At 43.2% G+C, this 13,206-nt stretch overlaps 1 protein-coding gene across 5 annotated transcripts in view; it reads right to left on the bottom strand.

Annotated features, from left to right (window-relative positions):
• The window catches only part of LLGL2 (LLGL scribble cell polarity complex component 2), a 66,921-nt gene extending 57,799 nt beyond the window's left edge, over positions 1-9,122 (bottom strand). For 2 of the 5 annotated variants that reach the window (XM_082203488.1, XM_082203489.1), the window contains exon 1: positions 8,983-9,122. In XM_082203488.1, coding sequence (XP_082059614.1) covers positions 8,983-9,112 — 130 coding nt within the window. In that variant the 5' untranslated portion in view covers positions 9,113-9,122. The other 3 variants (XM_082203487.1, XM_082203490.1, XM_082203491.1) reach the window with 3 other exon arrangements.
• Between the last annotated feature and the right edge of the window lie 4,084 nt (positions 9,123-13,206).

Below are 13,206 nucleotides of genomic sequence, written 5' to 3'. Positions count from 1 at the left end.
GATGCCACTTGGCAGAAATGTATGGTATAATTTTCATGAGTTCTTTTCACTTTCCACTTCCTCCAAGCTGGGAGTTGTACGTACTTTCCACTTCAGGAAAGTAACCCTCAGGCCTTGAGCAAATTATTTCACAGACTTCACAACCCATTTTGTGGCTTCTTAACCTCTGAGTATTGAGATACCAACAGGAGCAAAAACTGCAACTATCTGGTGCATTAGTTTGACAGGGCAAGGAGCGCTTGGTAAAGACAATTAGCAAAAACAGGTGTGAAGGAAAGAGTGCCCAGTTGTCTGCCATGGAAACTTTTGCAAGAAGGAAAACAACAGAGAGAGGAAAAGAGGGAAGGAAGTAGTAAATAAAGTAAGATGCTCATAAATGTGGTTTATGTGCTCAAATTACACTTAACCTCCATTGTCACAAACAGACAGGAGAGAAATGCGATGCTTTCAACATAATGCTAAAATGAACGAACGACTAGATTTCTTGTTCCAGTCTTGGGAAATGATTTACCCTCCAATACACCCAACTACAAAACTGAAAGTTCATGCAGAAGACTGCGCCCTTTTTGACTTCCTTTTGACTTAAAACAATTTTTACAAACATTGATGATACAATACACACAATATCCACAAAATCAACTTCTATTTCTTCATCAGCTGTGGATGGAATAGGGCTGTGATGGACTGAGGATGAAACCAATGCATAGAAAACAACATATACATTTTGGAAAAGTCTTCAGTGGTGGAGAAACCCCAACATACTGGATCCCAACCAATTTCTTTGCTTCCTCAATTCCACAGAGCACAATTCAGGGCACACACAGTTTGAACAATAAAGCTTATAGAACAGCCTTTGAGACAAATTTCTTCACTGGTCACAACCATCCTCAGCATTAGGGCTGGACAATGTTAGGTTTTCAACACTGATGTATCACCAGCCAAACATCGTGGTTTTGTGATCCACTATGATGCTGAAACAAGTTGCATTGGCCCCAGCTGGTGGGGTGCAGTGTAAAACTGCCTCTGCTCTCATTGCGGAAGCTGAGGAGGCACATTCACTCTAGCGCCTCATGGGCCAATGCTGTGGGAAAAGACATCAGCCTCACCTGCAGAGCACATTCTGGACCCAGACCACCATTACCAAGAAGGCCCTCTCACCTTTTACCATCTGCCTCATCTCCTAAGGTGAGGAAACACAGAAGGGGGTCTCAGACAATTTGCAAATGCACTACCTGGCAGATTCGCAGAAGACCTTTAAAATACTGGGCTGAAACATCAGGAGTGCTGTAGCACCTTGAAGATAACACAGTTACTGGGCATAAGCTTTGGCGAGTCCAAGGTAATTTTTAATGCACCATGCTAACACAATTGACCTTCAGGAGTTTGCCCTAGGTTGGCATTTTAACCAGTTGTGCAGTGCCAATTAGCGGTTTGTATATTGCAACTTTTGTTATGCTTTTCACAGCTCTGCTTCAAGCAAATGCAGAACATATAAAGGGTCCTGATACTTAAGACCAAAAGATTGACTGGTGCATCCTTCTGTTCTAGTAGCAGTCAACCAGATGCCCCTGGGAACCTCACAAGCAGGATATGGGTGTAAGAGCACTATCCTGGCTCATGGATAGCTCAGCTGGTTAGAGCATGGTGCTGGTGACACCACGGTCATAGGTTCGATCCCCATATGGGACGTATACATATTCCTGCATTGCCAGGGTCCCTTCCCACTCAACAATTCTACAATTCCATGATCCCCAGCAACTGGCACTCAGAGAAGTAGTGCTTCTGATGTAAAAGGCACCACACAGCCATCATGACAAATAGCCATTGGTAACCTGGTCTTCCATGAATTCATTTGTTGGCTCTTCTTGAAGCCATCACAGTTGGTGGCCACCATTATATAATGTGGGAGTGGCCACCATCATTTAATATGCTGTTACCTGAATCTTCCAATATTTAGCATAAATAGATGGCCCTGGGTTCTAGTGCTATGAGAGATGGTGTGTGTGTGTGTGTGTGTGTGTGTGTGTAAAAACTCCCTCTCTTCCCACTTTCTTCAAAGGATGCATAATTTTATCCCTGAAAATCTTTTGTGGCAGTGGCATAAGCATCCAAAGTACTGCAAAGCTGCCAAATACTTACTTGACACAGCTGAAGTGGCCAATAGGTTTCGAGAAATGTATAATTTCATACTGCTGACTCAAATGGATGAAAGAGGAGTACCCCATCACAGAACAAGTATGTTCAAGTGTGTTTTTTTTCCTCTGAGGCCTCTTGGAAGGATATAAAGATGTGAGTGTTTTCAAGGCTGTTTTGATTAAAGGGACGTAGAACATTAGGGATGATGATTAAGCTCAGCCAACTTCAACAATTTAAGTACATTACTTCTAAAGGTTTAATTTGGAAAATAATCCTATGATTGAACAGCCATGGTCCTCTTCTTACTGGCTGTTGTCAGCCACGTGACAAGTTATAAAGGCAGTCAACAGCAGTGGTTCAGTGTGTGTGAAAAAAAGAGACAGACATCATGGCATCCTTTTCTTTCTTTCTTTCTTTCTTTCTTTCTTTCTTTCTTTCTTTCTTTCTTTCTCTCTCTCTCTCTCTCTCTCTCTCTTTCTTTCGTTCTCTCTCTCTTAAAGTAACTTTCGATAAATGCTGACTCCAAAAATCTAAACAACAGGAAAAGTATAGGAAGAATAGTAACCCATCAGATTGCAAAGATGCTCTTTTCATTTTGGTCCAGTCTTATCTATAAGATTCAGGTGTATTTGCTAGGGTGTTGTTGTTTTTTACCATGACAGTACTGAAATGAAGGAAATGATGCCAAGGTGCCTGGTATATCTCAGGGCCAAATTACATGTTACATAGTTGTGGGTTCCTTTAAAAAACAACAACAACAACAACTGAGGTTGCCATCAGAAATTGAAGAGCAGCAGGAAAAGGAGCCGATTACCCCTTTCCACCATTTCTGCATCCCCAACAAACTCCTTTCCCATGCAGCCCTGCTCTCAATCAGAGGATTAGGTGGAAAGGGAAAAGATAAAGTAGAATATGCCTGGTTTGGGCCACAGATGCATAAGAAATTTCATTATGGCGCCCAGAATATGAAGCACTCATGTATGTCGAGTAGCCCAGCTGCTGGTAGCAGAGATACAGGCTTGACAAGTGATCGAGAGAGACTTATGCCCCTCCCTGCAGCTATGGTATTCAGTAAGCAATGTAGGCTTACAACAGACCTATTCAACAAGACCAGAAAATGTGTTAATCAGTTCTCATCATAGCAGTCAACTTTCAGATTTGAAAATAAGGGATCAGCAGCCTCACCTGTCCCGGGGACAGTCTACGGGATATCTATCAATCCGGGATAGCAGCAGGAAGCAGCAGGAAACGGTGATGGAATAAGGGAATTTCCCACAAAAAAGGGAAGGTTGACAGTTATGGTTCTCATAACAAGAGCAAATGTTGTTATCCTATCACCTTCATTAAAACAGGTTTCTGATTGATACAATATGCAAGACTCTTCAGTTAGGAAGTGGTTTATCCTGTCTTTAATGGAAGGGTAATCTGCATGTTTAAGACTTTTGTTCTGTGCCATCCCCAACCCACCAGACTTACTTCTGGCCATTAAGGAAGACCTGTGAATATTATTTAAAAGGTCATCACTGAACCTCCCTGCAGTGACAGAACTAAAATACTCCATATTTTGTTGCCTCTTAACAAACCTCTGATCCTGAGGTATTGCAGTTCACAAGTTTCCTGCCTCTAAACTAAAGACCCCAAAATCAAATCTGACAAGAACAGAGATATGTGCAGCTGGCAAAAAGTCAAACAGAAATTAATGCAGACTGACAAGGTGACAAGTTAAGCCAATTATTCCAAGTAGAATTTAAACAGAATGTTTGAATAAAATGTTGCAGTGGCAAGTTTTCAAGAACTCAGAGCAGCTTTTGAAAAGTGGGTTTATCCATGCATACTTGAGAACTCTCCAAAATTTGTTTCCACTTTAGTTAATTTTGAGAAAACCAGGCAAAATCACATTTAAAATTAAAATCATATGCCTACACATAATCAGGAAGGAACACTGAAAAGCATCAAACCCAGCACTATTTTTTTAGAAAAAGAGCTGCCAAAACTCACCATGAACGCCTCCCTTGTTCTCTTATAATGGCGCCCACCTGAGAGGTGTTGGAACTGTGTTCCAGCTAGAAAAAAGCCCTGATCATATCCGAGAACATTTGGTGTATGATCTACAGCACAGAGAGGGTTTCCATTCACTGCTATGAGGAATAAGGCTTCCAATTCTAAACATGGAATGTCCAGAAGGCAAGTTCCAAATTTGGTGGGACTTTCTAATTGAGCAAGCCTTTTTAGGACTGAGTTAGAAGATGCACAATCAACACAGGGTTTTTTTCCTTTTTACAGGTAACCCTTGAATTTTAAATCTGTATTGTGAGATCTGAAGAGATCAGATGTAAGATCTGGGAAAATGGCACATGACTAAACGCAAATTTTATAGGAGACTAATCACAAAGCAGCAATATTTGAGATTAACTCAAATTATCAACATTTCAATAAGGCCTCAGTCAGACAGAGCATTCACTTTGCTGCAAATGTGACAAACTAAACAGCTAAGAAGATAGCCAGGTCATAGGACAAGATTCAAAACAAGCATAGGCAAACTCGGCCCTCCAGATGTTTTGGGACTACAACTCGCATCATCCCTGACCACTGGTCCTGTTAGCAAGGGATAATGGGAGTTGTAGTCCCAAAACATCTGAAGGGCTGTGTTTGCCTATGCCTGATCCAGAATAAGACTTGTATCCAGCGCTGCATGAACGGCATTCCACTCCCACAATGGAGCTTCCCCTTTCTTCTCCCTGCATGCTTCCAAGAACTGATCCAGGGGGACCCTTGACACTCTGAAGCAGATTTTGAAGGTGTGGGAGAGGCCTGCAGGCGACTGCAGAGGAAAGGGACATTCCATTGCACAAGAAGAAGTCTGTTGTGCTAGCAAACAGCAGCATTTGGAGTTCACACAAGCCACCTTATTTACAACCCTCAGAGCAAGATGACCAGATGATGTTGTACTTCAGCTCCCATCAGTCTCGACCAGCATGGTCATAATGATAAGAGTTGTATTCCATCAACATCTGGAGGGCTACAGATTTCCCATCTCTGCAGCAGAGCATACCACTGAAGCGCCTCTGCATTCCATACAGAAGCAAGATCAGCCCAAAATCTAAAACTCCACTCCAAATACCAATGGCATTTATGATGTCTGTAAGAAAAAAAACAACAGCAATAAAAACTTTGTGTTGCTTACTAAATTTATTACTATACATGCACCAACCAAGTCATTTTATTGCCAGAAGCTAACTTCTCAATTCATAAGTGCGCTATACGAGACACCACTCAAAATCACACTGTGGATAATTCCACAACACCACATTTAAACTATGGAAGTTATACCACACATATAAATGAAAAAGGCAACAGTGGCAGTGAATATTCTTAAGATCACTTAATTAATCTTTTGAGTGATGTAATAGACAGATCAGTATTTTCCATTTTCCCCTTTATTTGATGCTGTATATGGCAAGGACATTCCATGATAGTTGATTCATATTAGAGATAGAAAATACCACATATAACACAAAAATGTTCCCATAATCCTGCAAAAGGAGGTAGGGCTATTTTTCCTTTTAATCACCCAACTTACTCGGAAAAAGATTGTCTGTTTGGGACAAACTTGTTAACCATAAGCTTCAGAATGACAATTTTAAAATATACTATATGCTCCAGTGAGGCAACTTCGGTGTGAATTCCTGTGAGAAGTATTTGCATAGCGAAGAGTCAGAGATATTTTTAAGTGTGATAGTACATGGAGTCTTCTGTGACTGAAAGCTGCTCACACGCCTCTGATGAAGCAATGGCAACTAGTTTCCATTGCTGTTATACCACATATTAATGCCTGTAAGTCAGGGATGCAGCTTTCCAGATGTTTCTCAACCTACCATCAGCCCCAGTCAGCATGGTCAATGGTCAGGATGACGGAAGTTACAAGTGAAGTTCCCCAACTCTGCTGAAAGACTGTAAAAAGTGGCTCTCTGTTTACATTTGGTTGTATACCAATACTAGTTGTCGTTCATCCCACAGGTTTGTCAAGTTCAATAATTGCTGATTTTCCCTTCTGGAAGTATACCCTACTACACAGACCCTAAACATGTTTACTCAGAAAGCAATCCCATTATTGTAATTGCGTATGCTCAAGGGAACCAGGGATGGTCTGGGAACAGCTGATGCCGCAGCAAAGCAGGAACAGACCTCAACAATAAACCACACAGAAGATCACACAGGAGCAGAATAAACATTATTAAAATTGTGCACGCTCTGGACTACAAGCTCTCATTTAAGATAAAACCCACATATTAAATGTAATATTAGGCAGCAGCTGCTTGACCAGCCACAGCTTGAGCACACCTGTGGCAAAAAATATTTTAACAGAAGCGTCAACAATACATAGTACACCCTTGCTTCCTACACAGATCTTGAAAATGTAAACACCTTTATCAGCTCAAACTTGCTGCTGCTCATGAAACATTATGCTGTATAGGTGACTCTACACTCTGAATATTAACACAAATTTCAACCATGAACAGCAGACAGGTAACTTCAAGGAACCACCCCCAGGTTCCAGTTTCAACAATACAATAGGCATGAACACCTACAGGGTCACCTGTCCCACCTCCAAGAAAAAGATGACATGTTTCACTTCAGCACAGCAAGAGGTGCAGAGCAGGGGTAGAAAGGCATTTGACCGCAATAATACACCATTGTCTGAGCTTCGAATGAAAACCTGCTGAAAGACCATTAATAAGGCAACCTCAAAGAGATTTATTTAACAATGAAATTATTTCAAAGGGCTCCGATTTCCACTGAAACAACTCAGATTTAATGAGACCCGGTAAGTTTTCCCAGCCTCCAAAGCAGTTACTATTTCAGGTTGAACAACTAGCAAGCCTTCATTGTTTGAAGAGACCAGCTTGTCTTAGAAGTTACACATGGAGTCCAAATTAAACTGGGAGGGGGAATAGGGCAGGAGGGGAGTTTCTCAGCTATAAAAGCCTAAACTGATCTTTTACTTATGTGCCTGGCCTTTGGAGAACACAACAAGGCTATTCTCAGTTGTGATACTTGACAAATACCTTTAGTAAGTTAGGGTGTGGTGTCCACTCATATTGCTAAAGACTGCATGGAGATTTCAGTTTGCCTCAAGCTTATCTGCAGGGGCATTCATTACCTCAGATGTCAGCAGTGTTTGGGGAACAAAGGGAAAATTTGGCTCAGTTCATGTGGTAATTTCAGTACCACAAACAGTTATCTAACACAATGAAGGGCAGGTTTCCATCAATGTGGGCTGATATTATCATACTTGCCCAAGGCTAATGCCAAATGCCCCAAAACACACATACCACATTGCTCTGTAAGAGAGGATCTGCCATCTTGGATTTCCTCAATGAAATCCCAGAGCCAACCTTTGGCCTATGTCAGGGATATCAAACCCTGTTGGACTACAACTCACATCCTCCCTAACCAATGACTATGCTTGGGGCTGATAGAAGTCAAGAGTCCAACACATCAGAGGGACACATTTTCCCTCTGAGTACTGACCCTATATAGGTCAATGGAGTGGTTCAGACAACTAATAGGCACCAAGATGCCAATTACTGGCCTATACCTCCTTGAGCTTCAAAATAAAAAAAATTCCTTCCAGTAGCACCTTAAAGACCAACTAAGTTAGTTCTTGGTATGAGCTTTCGTGTGCATGCACACTTCTTCAGATACACTTCTTCGTGTGTATCTGAAGAAGTGTGCATGCACACGAAAGCTCATACCAAGAACTAACTTAGTTGGTCTTTAAGGTGCTACTGGAAGGAATTTTTTTTATTTTGACTATGGCAGACCAACACAGCTACCTATCTACTCCTTGAGCTTATTATACTAAATTTCAGTCAACAGCGACATATTGACCTTCAAAGAAAAGGAAATGACGAGCAAGATTCGTCTTGACCTGCTACCAAAGAAATAAAAAGCCACCTGGAATCAACAATAGTCAGAGGGGAAATCAAGCCCCCTCACAGAGGTTTGCCAGCCTGCCATACTGTAGTCCCTGAGCACCTGTGCAAACAGCACAGCCTGCCAAAAAAGTATCAAGTACTTGAACAAAAGCAAACCTTTCTGAAATACCTCCAGCCAACAACCGACATAGCAAGGCAATGCTGACCAGGGGCATCGGAAGAACCACAGGAGTCCTAACAACTTACTGCTTGCTTCACCGGCGAAAATTAAAAACGAAAAACAAAACCCAGTTACCTGCCTCCCCAGGGCCAGATCTCAATGCTGGCAACCCCCCCCCCTCCCAAAAAAACCCCACAACAACCCACAACTAATTCGGCCAAGGTAAAGTCCAAGCTTCATCTACTACCCACAAAGACCCTCCTCCCCACACTTCTGGCAGACACCAGAAAAAGACCCCACATAATTCTCAAGGCCAAGCGCACCCAAGTGATGCCCCCCTACACGCTTTCTCAGCCCATCGAGAGCACCCTTCCACCAACCCACTGCAACACCCCCACTCCGACCAGCTTTCACGCCCCCTAACCATCATACCAATGAATCCCTCCGACGCCCGCCCTGCAAGGCACTCCCCGACCAGCCTAGCCCTTTCTTTCCAGGATCCATGACAAAGCTCAGAGCAGTCTCCTATTTGCTCACCTTCCAGCATGGAGTCCAAGCCTCAACTCCACCCAACGCCTGTCCAAGGGAGCTTCTCCCTCTCTCCCCCCCCCCCGGAAAGCACCCCCCCTTTACCTGGCGTCCCCGCCCCGCTTTCTTTGCAGCCTCAGACCCGTCCCGTCCCCCCGCCCAGGCCCCCCGCTCACCGGAGGGGAGGGCCGCGTGCAGAGAAGCCAGGCTGAGTCTTACCATGCAATGTCCCCCGACGCGCCCCAGCTCCTCCTTGCGCCGGCGCCGCCGCCACCTCTCCTTCCTGGATACCTCCAGCAGGGGGGGCGTGCCCGCCGGATATGCAAATCACAAAGGAGGCGTGGTGCATCCCTTTCTCCCCCCCCCCAAACTCTGCCGCTCGTGAATAATTCATCGCGCTCACCGCTACCCGCCTAGCCAATCGGGAATCAGCAAACCTCTGCCTGCATTCTTCTCACTTTGCACCCGGCCAATAGAAATTGGCGCGCGAGAGGGGGTGGGGGTGGAATCGAGATCAAAGTAGGCTAATTCCAGTATGACTATCTTGGCTTCTTAAGACACCGTGGTCACGCCCCATATCCGCCGAGTTCTAGGCGCACCTATCTTGCTTTTTTCCGGTGGAGGAAAGGCGGTGTGCAAGCAGGGGTACAAAGGGCATGAGCAAAGATAGGATTCTGAGTGCTGCTTTCCTAGTGCTAGATCGTAATTAAGGCTGCTCCCTTGATTCAGAGCAATAGGAGCTCCTGCGAAGAACAAAAACTCGAACGTTGCGCTTCTCCAGATTGCATTTCCTCCTCCCCAAGCTGTATAATAAAGATTACCACCGTTAATTAGAGGTCTTGATCTTACTAATATTCATGACAGTTCTAATTCTTGATCATGACCAAATGTCTTTTGTTTCCTCTTATCTCTCTTTTCCACACATGATACTTGTGATAATTTCTAAAGGTGTTGCCCTGTTAACTCTGTTGCAGCAAGAACAGCAATTTGTGCCGCAATTTACGCCACAATATATCTCCGAGTAGTCTTTTAAGCTGCCACAAGGCTGTTTATAATATTTCTGAGGGTAGTAGAGTTTATACTGCTTGCTGTGTGTGGTGGCAGGATCTGATCAAGCGATAAAACAAGCCACATCTTCTGCTTGTTTACGTTAAGAGCAATCATATTGAATAGTAGTATATTAAACTTGCGTCAGAGAATATCATGCTGTAGATTAAAGGTACTGTGTTCACAGTTATGCTTGGAAGGGAGTCCTTTAAGAGGATCTGACCAGTTTCTTGCTATTGTTTCTGAAGGGGAAGCACTGACATGACGATTATTTCAATATATGCTTCTCTCAGTAAGCCTGGTTGGAGCAGAAATAACAAACTGCATTGATTCAAATGACACATGTGCCACGGTTGTATACAGGCTGCTGATAGAGCCTGAACATGTGTCTTGCTTTGTAAATAAGCACACATAAATGCATATTTGCAAGGCTAAACATGGTAGTAGTACTGTTAGGGCAGGATTTGGGGGCAGAGGTTTAAGGCCCCATTCAACAAAATAAGCAGGAGAGTCCCCACATACACAAAGAGGGGTTATCTTGCCACATTTTGAAGTAAATTAAAATACAGGCCCCCCTCAGAAACACCCTTCCAGAGAGTACCAGTGCTACCTTACCTCTGAAGCAATGGTCACCAGCCTTTTGGGGTCTCTGGAGTCAAATTGAACCTGAGTAAAGTGTCATGGACCTTCCCTCCCCCCACTAACCAAGCACACACTGCAACCTGTTCTATTGGCTACAATAAAATGCTTCTTTCATGGCTAATTTCAATGGGTGAAAGGGAAGGAGACCCCTGCAAGTGCCAAAGGCGGCCACTGTGGGCATATGTGCACCTATAGATGCAATATTGGCCACTCCTAATCAAAAGATAGGGATGCGGGTGGCGCTGTGGGTTAAACCACAGAGCCTAGGACTTGCTGACCAGAAGGTCACTGGTTCGAATCCCCGCAACGGGGTGAGCTCCCGTTGCTCGGTCCCTGCTCCTGCCAACCTAGCAGTTCGAAAGCACCTCAAAGTGCAAGTAGATAAATAGGTACTGCTCTGGCAGGAAGGTAAACGGCATTTCCGTGCGCTGCTCTGGTTCGCCAGAAGCGGCTTAGTCATGCTGGCCAAATGACCCAGAAACTGTATGCCAGCTCCCTCAGCCAATAAAGCGAGATGAGCGCCACAACCCCAGAGTCGGTCACAACTGGACCTAATGGTCAGGGGTCCCTTTACCTTTTAATCAAAAGATATGCTATGTAAGAGAATTAAGTCCAGAGTCTAAAATTCCCTAACTGCACCAAAAGTAAATTTCAAGGTTGCAAGTTTTGGAAAAGGAAGGCGTGATCTAAAACAAAATTCCTGATCTAGCAGTTGTGAAAGTGATCTTTTTTATTTGTAGTTGATAGTCTTCCAGCCCTCAATAAAACACTCAACTTTCAAATATTATTCACCATTAGCACAAACAAACAAGAAACCCAAAAGCCACGTTGCAGCAATCAAATTACTTTTGTTCATTGTTCGGAATTGCCCAAGCCAATTGGCTTGTGATTGAGTTACGATGCCACAAATGAGAGGCTGGAAGCCGCTCTGTGCATCAGCAAAACTAGTGCTAAACAGCAGAAAAAGAAAAAAACAAACAAGTGAACATATTTAGTTTCAGCTGAATGACAAAGATTGTGAATTCAGCCTCTGGGGATTTTCTGTCTCTTTCATCTTGGTTTCCCCCCTCCAGCAAACAACTCTGGTACTGTGAAGCCTGGATACAAGGAAGGCTGAAACTGAGTCACCTTGCCACACTCACCTTTTTGTGACACTGTTCAGATAACAACACATTATTTAGCAGCAAGTAACTGGAAGCTCCAGAATTGCTACTTATTTTTTCTGCTATTCTTTTCCTGGTTTCATCAGAATTTTGGTCCATATATCCCTGAAGGCTAGCAAATGTCATTCTGTCACCAAAACAAGGGATATTAGCATTTGGGTTGGTAAGACACAGTGATGTTAGTGGCTCCTGCTGGACTGGCTGCAATTAATGGTAGTCCTTCTGGCATATTTTAAGGTAGATGGTTTTGTATTTTCGTACTGTACTGTCGGGAAATCATTCCCTGATCAGCCAAGTATAATGGGTGGCTCTCAGACAGGGATAAAATAATGAAAATGGACTGGATGAGTGGCAGAAATGTAGTGCTTATTGTCTCCCAACAATTTTGTATAAAACTCTCTGCTGGCATGAAAAAAACATAAGTTTGGGACATTGTTCGACAACTTTGCGCATGTGTGGAGAAGTAGACCATTAGAGGTAGCTGGAGTGCTATTATCCATCAGTTACCTAATGGAAACAAAACTGCTGTGATTTTGTGATGTACTATCCTGGAGTCCAGAGCAGGGATTGACTAGTTTCCCCATTATGGTCTGCAGATTTCAGAAAGCCACCTTTGATAATTGTGAACTGCAACACAGCATCATAGTCAAAAGTTCTCGTTTCTTTCCACGAGTTCTCCCCCTGCAGTGGTTTGGTATCAGATCAGGAAATCCTTTGGACCCTCAGAAACTCAAGCCAGAAAAATCTCCTGTGAATTCATTGAGGCATACTTCTAAATGAACAAGGTTAGGTCTGGGCTGTAAAGCATTTTCTGTGTGGGAGTCCTGGAAGACCTGCTTCCTGCCTTGCAGGCCTTTCTCCACCTGGCCTGGGAGGCAAAGGCCCTGGAATTGACTCCAGCTACAAAAGATGAGACAAAGAAGCCAGAGACCATCTTGGCTAGGCATAGGCAAACTCGGCCCTCCAGATATTTTTGGGACTACAACTCCCATCATCCCTAGCTAACAGGACCAGTGGTCAGGGGTGATAGGAGTTGTAGTCCCAAAACATCTGGAGGGCCGAGTTTGCTTATGCCTGATCTTGGCTGTCTCTTAGGGCAGTCCCAGGCCTTCGACCCTGAGCTTCCACAGCCATCATGAACCGCCTTTTGCAGGAATGGCAGCAACAGCAGCATATATGTTCTATTCTTAAGAGAGTATTTTATTCTCTTGTTCACTATTCTGTTTTAAATATGCATTTTATATTGACTTCCTTTAGAAATGTTTTCTTTTGAAATGTTTTAAGAATTTTTTTGTTAACTTTGCTGCATTAAATGTATATACCATTGTTGATTTCCTTTGTAATGTATTCTTTTGAAATGTTTACAATAATATTTCAGTTGCTTGTTCATTATGTTTGAAGGTATAATTTACATTTGACTTTCTTCAGTAATGCTGTATTCTGGATTGTTTTACTTGCGGTTTTAGTGTGTTGCAAACCACTTTGAGATTTTTTCTTAAACATATAAAGTAGTATAGAAATGAAATGAAGAAGAATAATGATGCACAGAACATATCTAGAGGCTCTCTAGCCCAGTCTTCTATAGGAAATC

Source organism: Podarcis vaucheri (assembly GCF_965113315.1).
Source record: "Podarcis vaucheri genome assembly, chromosome: 2".
Taxonomy (NCBI): Eukaryota; Metazoa; Chordata; class Lepidosauria; order Squamata; family Lacertidae; genus Podarcis; species Podarcis vaucheri.
The sequence above is the reverse complement of the archived record's forward strand: the minus strand, read 5'-3'. Positions and strand labels throughout refer to the sequence as shown.